This window comes from Chelonia mydas, chromosome 3 (genome assembly GCF_015237465.2).
Source record: "Chelonia mydas isolate rCheMyd1 chromosome 3, rCheMyd1.pri.v2, whole genome shotgun sequence".
Classification (NCBI taxonomy): domain Eukaryota; kingdom Metazoa; phylum Chordata; order Testudines; family Cheloniidae; genus Chelonia; species Chelonia mydas.
Window position 1 is genome coordinate 57,958,364 of NC_057851.1, and position 11,504 is coordinate 57,969,867.

General features: G+C 39.6%; 1 protein-coding gene across 1 annotated transcript in view; it reads right to left on the reverse strand.

The window, feature by feature from the left end:
• Window positions 1-10,932, reverse strand: part of IMPG1 (interphotoreceptor matrix proteoglycan 1) — an 80,931-nt gene extending 69,999 nt beyond the window's left edge. The window contains exon 1 of the mRNA XM_043542550.1: window positions 10,866-10,932. Coding sequence (XP_043398485.1) covers window positions 10,866-10,932 — 67 coding nt within the window. The remainder of the gene's footprint in view (window positions 1-10,865) is intronic.
• Window positions 10,933-11,504: the final 572 nt, after the last annotated feature.

The following is an 11,504-nucleotide window of genomic DNA, read 5'->3' on the forward strand; positions in this document are numbered from 1 at the left end:
GGTATAATTCCCCCATTTTCCAGATGGCATAATTGAGGAAGACAGGCAAAGTGGCTTTACCAGGGCCAAGGCGGGAGTTAGTTTCAGTGCAGGTATTTAAAATCAGGAATCCCTGTTCCCCCAGTCCTGATCTCAGACATTTACAACACAGATTCTCAAACTATGATGGTCCTGAACAGGAAAATCAGAATCTTTTGTTTCAAAAATGTTGAAACAAAACCTTTTGGTAATTTTGATTTTTTTTTCAAAAGTTTTTGGGGTTGGGAAATTTGTCAAACTGACCTTTTTATGTGAAAAGTTTGTTTCAACAAATCAGCATTTTCTGACAAAATAATATTTCATCAAAAATTTCCCAACCAGCTCTATTAATTTACATGTTGGTAAAAGGAGAGTATGTGGCTATTTAACAGAACTCCTAAAAAAAAAAAAAATTTAAAAACTTCATGGAGTAGGTCAGTGGGATTCTTTTCTTTTCTAAAGAGAGGAGCAAGGAGGTTGCATCCATGGTTGCTTTCCTATTATTACAGTGGATGTCCTTTTATAAATATATCCTTATTTCTGACTGCCAATACTACCTGTTTCTCCTAGTTCTCATTTTTTTCTTTTTGAGGTCTGCAAAATATACCCACATGACTGCATTATGCTACTGGCTTAATTCAGAATACGACATTTAGTTTGACTAGATGCCAGAAAGTTCGTTATCTGCAAAGAAAAGAGTTTCAAAATTGTGAATGCTTGAATAGAAAAGTAAAGGGTGATATCAGGGCAAAAATGTTAAAGTTTGAATAATTCAGGAGGAAAAGAAAAGAACTGCCTGAAATCAACACAAAGTTTGAAATCAATTAAAAAAAAAGCAAGTTAGTCTCTGTAATATAAGAGCATGTTCTCCAAATGTAGAGAGGAAGGCTTGATTGATAAATGAGGCATACTGCCTTCATAGTAAACTAATTACTAATTAAAACCCAAGACTCAGTCAAGGAAGAAAACAGTAACTGGTAACAAAGAAACTGACAAAAAATTACCAAATGGGTTATTTCAACAGCTTTCCTATCGATGTGTTTAGCTCACCCAATACCAAGAATTAAGTGTACAGCAAGTAACACAGTACACTATTTGATATTTATATCTGTAGCAGTAGGCAAGGATAACGACATACAATTAAAAATAGATCAGCAGCTCTCTAGAAGTGATTGATTAGTATAATGTGAAGAAAGAAGCTAACATATGAGCAATAGAGCATATAAGGTGCAATTGGTACAGATAAAAGGACAAGTGCTGGACTTCTTATTTAGAACCATACTCCCATTCACTAGTGGGAGCAATCATGAACCAAATCTGGTGGTACCTGCCAGTGGTGGGCAGGGCCTCTGCAGCACACTCTTTCAGTGTGTCCTGACACCTGTGAGTCCCTCTACACCAGTTCCATGGGGATGGGCCTGATGAGGGGAACAAGTGCCAGGACTGAATGGGGCCAGATTAAGGCAATGCAGGTCCCTACCCATGCAACCCACCCTCCACTTGGAGCAGCAGTGTCAGGGCCCCCCTCATCTTCCCAGGTGGCAGGGACAGTAAGCATGGACATTCTTCTTTGGCTTAGGAGTGACAGCACAGGTCTCCTCCTTTTGGGAAACTGGGAACAACAGGTGTGTTAGAAGGGGTCTCCCAGTACTTATCCCAGCATTTGGGTGTGTTTATTTGCTCTGGCTGATGGACTGAGCCCACAAAAACACAGTATTTTGGTCGGGTCTATTGGCAGGGCCCCCAGAGTGGTGGGTCCTAGGCTTAACACCCCATATTGAAATGTATGGTGCTGTTTATGCTTCTTGGTGCTATTGTTTTGGGCTGTCTGCCAACTCACACAGGTAACGTATATTGGCTACACTCGGGTCACATTTCCAAGCTTTTGCTTAGAAATATGAGGGATAAAAACTGATCTTCAAAAAAAATTAAAAGTGAGAGTCTGAAGTAATCACATGATTCCAGGATCTGGGACCATGGGCATAGGCCTATACTACAAATGCCTTAATCTAACCCTGGGCTGGAGGATGGCCACTTTCTGCTACAGTGTATTTCCACAAACCTGCAGTGATTGCCTCATGGTAGATAATTTTGATCCTGTCTCAACTTCCCTTGCCAATTCCTCCACCCCCCCGAAAACAACAACCCAAAACACCCTAAGTGTGTTGGAGAGCAGTATCCAACCTAGAGATCATGGCCCCATAAATCTTATCATACAATCATAGGACCATAAGGTTTAGAAGGGACCCAACCCCTTGCCCAAGATATAGGATTTGTTGTGTCTAAATCAGGGGTTCTTAAACTTCATTGCACCATGACCCCCTTCTGACAACAAAAATTACTACACAATCCCAGGAGGAGAGACCAAAGCCTGAGCCCGCCTGAGCCCTGCTGCCTTGCATGGCGGTAGTGGGGGGGGGAAGGAACCCAAGCCCCTCTGCCCCGGGCCGGGATGCCAAAACCAAATGCCAAGGGCTTCAGCCCCAGGCAGAGGGCCTGTAACTTGAGCCCCACCACCCAGGGCTGAAGCCCTTGGGCTTTGGCTTCAGCCCTGAGCGGTGGGGCTCAGGCTTCAGCCCCGGACCGAAGAAAGTCTAAGGCAACCCTGGTGACTCTATTAAAATGGGGTCATAACCCACTTTGCGGTCCTGACCCACAGTTTGAGAAGTGCTAGACTAAACCATCCAAGACAGATGGCTATCCAGCCTCTTTTTGGTTAAGTGAGCGCAGTATGGAGCCACAATCTTTGGCATGTCCCAGAATGCATGGGATTTCTGTCCTTGAGAATCCAAGAGAACTGTGGTTTTGGTGTGTCATCTCTAGCTGCTCCATAGCATGAAGGTGGCCTTCATTATTTACTTAAGTAAAATTCCCATCAAAGTCTGGAGGAATTGTCTTACAGTAATACAATATTCAAATGAGACAATGTACTGCTGAGGCCATTTTCCTTGAATGAATGAATGACTGATCCAATTTCATAATTAGTAAAGAAAAATCTTGAGAGTCAAGAACATGTATTAAAATAAAACAATAGAAGAGCTTTTGATGATTTATTTCCAAATATGAAGTTTACAAAATGACAGTCTTAAATCTCTTGATTAGGAAAAAATAAATTCTTTGCAAAACACATTTTTTTTAAAGCAACGGCTTTCATATGGATAAGCAAAGGGATAATGAACTAAGTAAGGGCATCTTGATTCTTCTACTCCCCTGGAACCTCATTGGATTAGCATTGCAGTACCAGACATTACTGTTTTCACTCAATGGTGCACACGTTGATTTGGAATTTCAGTGAATGGGAAGGAGTTCATTTCCTTAACTGAGTATCCCCAAGGAACTTGACCAGTGACACACTGCTCCCCTCCCACAAATGTCTTGTTCTCCCTGCTTGCCCACACAGATGTCCTTGGTTTTCTGACATCCTAAACCAGATGAGGAGAGAGAGATGGAAACTCAAACACAAATCACTGAAAACAAATGCTGAAGCAGACAGATTGAAACAGAATTTCTCCAAGCCTATGGTGAGGATGTATAACAGGCCAAGAGAAACTTCTTCTCAGACTCCACAGAACTTGCCAAATCCCAACCTAAGGAGCTAGTGAGGGTGGAAAACTGCTTCATTAACACTGACTGCCTACAGTCTAAAGCCAAGTCTACGCCGCATCATGCTCAGTGAAGAACAATGCTCCTACTTCGCTGTAAAAGATCACACATGTTTGGGAAGGTTCCTCTTGTTGCACGGATCCAAGCCTATACACGGACCAACAAACAGCCCATCTTCAGTCTGAGTTCACACATTCACTCTACAGAAAGTATTGGTCATGTTGAAGAAGTCTTGACTTAAGACAGGTGAATCTGTACCCTGCCCTTCCTACCTGGTAAAAGAGAATCATAAGAGAGTGGGTCTTTCCTGACAGAAACAACCAATGCCCAGGGCCGGCTCTAGGTTTTTTGCTGCCCCCAGCAAAAAATTTGCCACCCCAAGCTCCGAGAGCGCAACTGCCCAAGCCGAAAAAAAAAAAAAAAAAAAAGGATGGCCGGAATGCCGCCCCTGGAATTGTGCCGCCCCAAACATGTGCTTGCTTTGCTGGTGCCTAGAGCTGGTCCTGCCAATGCCTCATTCAGGAAAGGAATCTTCCTCCTTCAACCAAGTGCAACCAGCACTGAAGAAATGCATCCTGGTTACAGCAAATCTATTCAAGCCCTGCCCAGTATAAAATCTTCCATTCCTGAACGAGTTCTTAGAGAAACTAGCCAAAGGCTTCCTATGAGCTCATCTAGCCGAAGCCAATACCCAGGATCCAGCACAATCTGGTTTCAGGCCAGGACATGGGCCAGAAACAGCATTAATGTCATTGGTGGATGATTTCTTGGTGTTAGTGGATAGAGGACAGACATCCATTCTCATTTTCCTGGATCTCTCTGCAGGATTTGATACTGCTACCCCACCTGAGAGAGGTGGCAAGGGTACCAGAGAATGCTTTATAATGATTTGAGTCCTTCCTTGAGGATGCACCCAAAGGACAGTGAAGAGACACTGTATCTCTGCTACTAGGTCCCTCATTTAAAGAGTGTCTTTAGGATCAATTCTCCATACCAGTGGCTCTCGACCTTTACAGACGACTGTACCCCTTTCAAGAGTCTGATTTATCTTGTGTACCCCCAAGTTAAACCTCACTTAAAAACTTACAAAATCAGACAAAAATACACAAGTGTCACAGCACACTATTACTGAAAAATTGCTTACTTTCTCATTTTTACCATATAATTATAAAATGAACCAATTGGAATATAAATATTGTACTTACTTTCACGTATAGTATATAGAGAAGTATAAACAAATCATTGTCTATGAAATTTTAGTTTGTATTGACTCTGCTATTGCTTTATATGTAGCCTGTTGTAAAACTAGGCAAATATCTAGATCAGCTGAGTACTCCCGGAAGACCTCTGAGTACCCCCAAGGGGTACACGTACCCCTGGTTGAGAACCACTGCTCCATTCAATGCCATTCGGCATCTACATGCTGCCACTAGGAGAACTGTGAGACAACATGGGTTCAAGTGCCACCAATTTGCATATGACATCCAACTTTGTTTATCCTTTGATATGTACTAGCACCACCAAGATGGTTCATTGCTTGGAGAAGATCAACTAATGGGTGAAGAGAGCAGCTGGTTGAAGCTGAAGTAAGATGATGGTTATGTTGGTTGGCAGAAGAAAGTACTTTTAGGAGTCTGAAGCCATGGTGTCTAAAAGATCACCTAAAGCTCTGGGATAAGGACACCAGTCCTCAGGCAAATGGAACTGTTCGCTGCAAAGGTAAAGCTTACCACTGCACGAAATAGAGCTTTCTCAGTCCATGAATCTGCAATGAACTTCTACAGGAGCTAAGAACCACAACAAACCTCACTACATTTTGTTCCAAGTGTAAGGGTCTTGACATAGCCTCCCTAAGAGAAAGGAAGGATGGTGCAGAGTTTAGGGTGCTAGATTGGGACGTGGAGTCTTACATTCAGTTCTCTGCTCTGCTACAGCCTTTCAGTGTGACCTTGGGTAAATCACTTAGCCTCCCCATGCCTCAGTTCCCCTTTGGTAAAGTGGGGATAACAGTACTTCCCTAATACATTAAAGTCTGTGAGGCACAAACGGGGACCTCAACTGCATTAAGTATAAACTATTAGCAATTTTGTGAAAACGTAGGGGTGCTTTTTGGTGATTGTTAATATAGTGCTTAGATCTGGCAATGTCTGTCCCATAATTGTGGTGGAACCCTTCACTGTAGGGGTCACTCTGGGTAGCTGAAATAGCCTCCCCACCTAGGGAAAGAGAAAAGAAGCCCCCTTTTTAAGTGTCTCCTAACTTACACTTAAGGGTCATTAAGAGGCAATGCCAAAGTAAACAGCCTTGATGGCTCTAGCCTGCTCTCCTGGGGACTACTGAAACATGTCTGAACAGAATGGGTTGGACTGAGGGACCCAGGGACCCTCAGAAGGATCTGGGCTTGCTAGGAGAATGTAAGTTGGTTCTGTTCTGTTCCTTTAATGTAAGAGGAAAGTCTGTCTAACTTAGCCTGTAGTGAAACGTAAGAGTAGGTGAAACTAAAGATGTGTCAGCTCTTTGTTACTGAGGAATCCCTTTTTCTCTAATGCTTTGTTCCCAATATTTAATAAAAAAATACTTTGCTTTAATAAGGGTATTGGTCAATATCACAGGTTCCTGAAGGTGCCTGAAACCCAGTCTGGTCTGCAAGGTGGTAAGTGTTATTGGGCCCCAGTCTAAGATGCCAAGATTCCACCCCAAGACAGATAAGGCCAGAAGCTGGGAATGGGCAACAGGGGATGTTGCCAGAAGCAGACCAGAGAACTGCCAGAAGCTGGGAATGGGTAACAGGGGATGGATCACTTGATGATTACCTGTTCTGTTCATTCCCTCTGGGGCACCTGGTATTGGCCACTGTTGGAAGACTGGATACTGGGCTAGATGGACCTTTGGTCTGACCCAGTACGGCCGTGCTTATGTTCTTATGTAAGGGGAAGAGACCTTCAGAGAGACCAGAAAAGGGGCAGAGACATAGCTAGTCCTGTGTCCATGACAAACATGTACATATAATTTAGGGTGAAAAAAAATTTAAACCCCATAACAAATGAACCAGAATGCATATACAGTTTTTTCTCCTGAGAAAAGGATGAGAGCACATGAACCACACATGACAGATATTAGTCTTGTTACTTAATGTCCAACTAGTAGGCACTAAGATACCACAGTTATGAGGGCACTATAAGAAATTGTGCAGAACATACTAAACCATAATATGGCTTCTAGCATGTGGAGAGTAATTTGGGATAAAGTCCCTTCTCTGTGGCCTTTAGTTTAGATCCTTCAAGGACAGACAGCCCTTTATTGGTGATAAATACCTTGTTCTCTAGAGTCCATCTCTATTGTTGTTCTCTTAAAAGCTATCTTGTGTAAGTATTTATAATGCACCAATCACCACAGTATCGGTGTGCAAAACTATAATACACGTGCTACTCCGGTTTAATATTCACTGACAATACTAATATTTTAATACATATATTTAACTTTGGAGTTAAGTCAAGGAATGCCAAATATTAAAAACCATTCCTAATTAATTCACTATTTTTGCATTCAGAGTAACCTGAATTTTATTTTTTCAGTTGTTTATAAACATAAACAGGGAAGCTACCGTCCTTAATTCAGCAAGATGAATTTTTATTTCATGGATGATCTGTGGAATAATTCTGATGAGTAAATCTGGCATTTCCATGTTTTGTTTCTTTGAATTTTTTAATGATTTCCCCCCCCGCCCCTTCCTTTGGCATAGATTTGTTTAACCCTTTTCTCAAGGGCAATTACAAGTAACAAAAATCTGCAACAGTTACTGTTGAATTGGCACAGCTCAACGGGAAGGGATAAGTCAGACTGAATTAAAATGATTTCACCGAGCACACAGAAAGCCATTGTCTCCTAAAGAATGACTGTGAGTGAATGGAGAATATTTGTCTACTTAAAAAATCCCCTGAAATGTAGCAGCCTGAAATGAGCACTGTTATGCGGCTAGCGTACCTTCTTTCCTACTGAAAGCGGGGTACAAAAGTACATAGTTTCAGTACATAATTGCAGGAGATGCTGCTGTAGCTCAAAGCCTCTCAACATTTTCATTGGTGAATTTGTATTTTCAGTGCTTTGTAACTCACATTCATTCTAGGCTGTAATGTCGCACACACTTTGTGTTGGGTTTTTCTTCTGTGTTAAAAAAGGTTTGTGCCAGCTTAGTGGTAGGGTAATGCATAAAATGCGAGCTCAAGTTCAGCCTTTGGATCCTCTTCGGACTAACAAGCTCTGGAGCATTGTTGAAGTTCTGCGTACTCAGCCCATGAAGTCCCCTTGTATTCACCTCCAGCAACCCCCTTTGACATGTGTAGCCTTCTTGGTTGTTGAGGCTCTCAAAGCAAAATTAGATGGGTAGGGAGAAAACAGAATATCTCAGAAAACTAACTCAATTTTTTCTGGCCACCTTGAAAATAACAATTTGAGTTTGACAGTTCTGTGATAGGGGAAAAAATCAGCGATTGATTAATCCATGAATTAGTTTAGAGACTATTAGTGTTCTGAAGATTTCTTTTTTAAAGGAAAAAAGTTAATTTGCATTTGAGCCTTCAATTTCCTAGGAATGCTGAGTATCTCCAGCTATACATGTACAGCAGTTGCACTGTATAGTAGACTGGAAGGGCCATGAAAATTTTGAACACATCTAGATTATTTCCGCTATCCACTAACAAATCCACTACTTGAATTTAAGTAGTTAGGGTGAGATTTTTAAAGATATTTAGGCGCCTAAAGATGCAGATATTCAAGTAGTGGGATTTTCAAAAGCACCTAGGCACCTGAATCCCATTGATTAGGCACCTAAATACGTTTGAGGTTCTGGGTTCTTGGCACTTCTGAGAATCCCATGAGCCACCTGTCTGCATCATTGAACACCTAAATACCTTTGAAGTCAATGCATGGATATTTGAGAGCAGAATTTAGTTTTAAAAATGTTTTACTATACAATATTAATAATGAATATGTATGAGAACAAAAATAATCTCAATTTGTGCGTGGACATACTTTCCAAACATTGGGGTGTGGGAATTTTTCCAATTATTATTAAAAATGAATATACATAACAAACTACTGCCAGCTAAAACAACAAAAGCCAGGAAATTCCTATAATCTTTGTTCCTAAGTATTGCAATAATATTTGATCAAACTGTTGTGTGTTGCTGTTTATTTTAAAGAATTAGAAAGAGTAGAGATGAAAAAAAATCCATTTAATCATTTAGTCCTTTCCCTCTTTAGGTGCAAGATGATCCCTAGATATTATCTAGCATGTCGTCCACAGCTATTATTAAATGTTCCAGTAATGGGACTTCTATTAAATCTCTTGCAGAAAACACTCACAAACCAGTCCAGCACTTTGTTCAGTAAGTTTCCCCTAATATTTAGCCTAAACTTATCTTTGTAAAATGCCATCCAATTATACGGTTATCAGATGTATTGCAATATCTAGGTACAACAAATGATGATAAGCCAGAATATTCAGCTTTAATTTTCATTTCATTTCTTTCTAGTTTTATAATCACAAGTGTACATATTATTGATACCATCATTAGTGCATTAATAATAACACAGAATAAGTTTCATCTTATAATTTTGTAAATGCATTAACATTATGTTTTGCCAAGGTAAATCATCCTCAATACTTGGATGAACTAAATGTTCTCTATAGCTGTCTGTCTATATTTCAGTGAGATAAAACCACTATTTAAAAAAACCGAAAACAAAATCTGCAAACAGAAAAATGGTAATAGTCTTTGCTGCATAAATAAAGTTTTCTAAACGTTATTAACAACAGACTGAAGAATACTGGGGCTCTCTCTTCCTCTACAAACATTTAAATACAAATGGAAATACTCTTTTTCTGATACTGCCTGATCTCTGCATTTAACTAACATGACTAGGACTGAAAGAAAGTAAGATGTGTTAGGCCATTTATGAATCCCTTAGGCAAAGTGTAAAGCAACAGCAACCTGGGGTTTTAATTAGATTACATAAATGTCAAAGACAGACAGAAAAGTTAGTAAAAAGAAAAGGAATACTTGTGGCTAAGCAATCTAAAAAATAACAACAAAGAAATAAACCCCCCCAAACCAAAAGTGAAATAAAACAAACAACCCTTCCCCCCCTGCATAATTATGGAATAAACATGGGTTTACCTGCACTGTACACTTTTATCTGTCGGGTAATCCCAGACATTTAATAATAAAGTTGAGGCCTGATTAAACCCATGTCAAATGTCCCCTGTCCTTTCGGTATAGCCAGACAAACAAAAAACCCAACAACCTTTTGTGATAAGAATAAAATCTGATGTTTTTTTCCCTGTATGTAAATGAACAAGAGGAAAAACACATTTTCATGTTTTTGTTTTTGTTCTTGTTCATGTTGAACAATTAAAGAAAGACTTGTGAACTTTTCAATATGTCTAAAGGAACAATTGTTAGTTGCTTCACTGAATACAGAATAGTGGTCTCTGTTCTGTCTTGCTTTATTCTTCCTAAAGGCTTACAAATCGATGCTTCCTTTTATTTATTTTTTTGTAGGAATCTGTTCATTGAAACAGATTTTAAATTTATTTTACATGCCAGAAAAAATTACTATTATGATTTTTTTTTACATTTTTTCACTAAGTACTTAAGTCAGCAGATGTATTCTTTTTCATTTTTCTTTTATAATGTTTAAATTTTTCTGCTTGTTCTGCTGTACACATTTATCAGTAACGTAGTCCTTATTTGTATTGCTATTTTCTGTTTTTTGGCAGTATTGTTTCCACCTACAATATTTGTGTATATACCTAGGAGTCTTTTAAGTTGGCCATGACAATACCCAGTAAAACCAGAAATACACTTTGTTGCTTTCTTTTCAGTTCAGTAACAACGAATTCTCATTAAGAGTACAATCATTTTCTTATGCATTCACTTCAGCTATTGTACTCCTTCCACGTAATTTGTAATTGTTCTTTCATCTAGAAACATAAATAAGTAAATAAACTAAAGTGCATCTTTTACAGAGAATTTAATGCTGAGCAAACCTACATGATACAAGTTAAGTCAACATTTTCTTAGGGTAGCCTGTCAAGTTAACAGTGTCACTAACCTAGACTTTTGTAGCACCCAATTCTAGGCAGTGACTTTTATAGCGAGGGAAAACCACTTGACCTTTCCAAAGATTTTTCAACTACGACACAAAATAAATAAATAAAATCATTTTACATGTGAACTTACCTTTGCTTCCTTGAACTTGGAGAGCAAGACAAATGACCAGAAATATTAATCCAGTTTTCAAATGCATGCTGGCAATTCAGAACTTTCAAGGATTGTCATGCAGGAAATATGACTAGTTTAGACTGGCTAACAGATTTCTTTTTAAGAACTAAAATTCCCAAACTGCCTCGTATTTCTACTTTTTTAAGAAAGTGCTCAACAGTTTGAAATGTTTTGAATCTCAGGTAAAGTGTGAAACAGGTGCCAGAACACAGTTACTGAACAAACCCCTCAAACACACACACTTGTAGTCCAGGAGACTGAAAGGGGGACTGGAGTGGTAAACTCCTAAATGTGATAAGAGTGACGAAGTTTTAAAAAAAAACCCAACAGTGTCTGTTTCTGGAATAATCTGTTTATCTACTGCTCAGACATAATCCCTCTTATAGTCCAGCTGGAAGAGCTGTCTTCATCTTATTAACCTTCTGGAGTGGCATCTGTCAGCCCCAGAAGACTTCAGTAGCACCATGATAAATAACAGAAGCCTCTTCTAGTGGCCATTACCTGTACATTTTGGTCATTTGGTCATTCCAGTAATATGGCATGTCAGCAGAGGCATTGCGAAATGATGGCGATAGTTGATTGTATTATTTCTGAAAT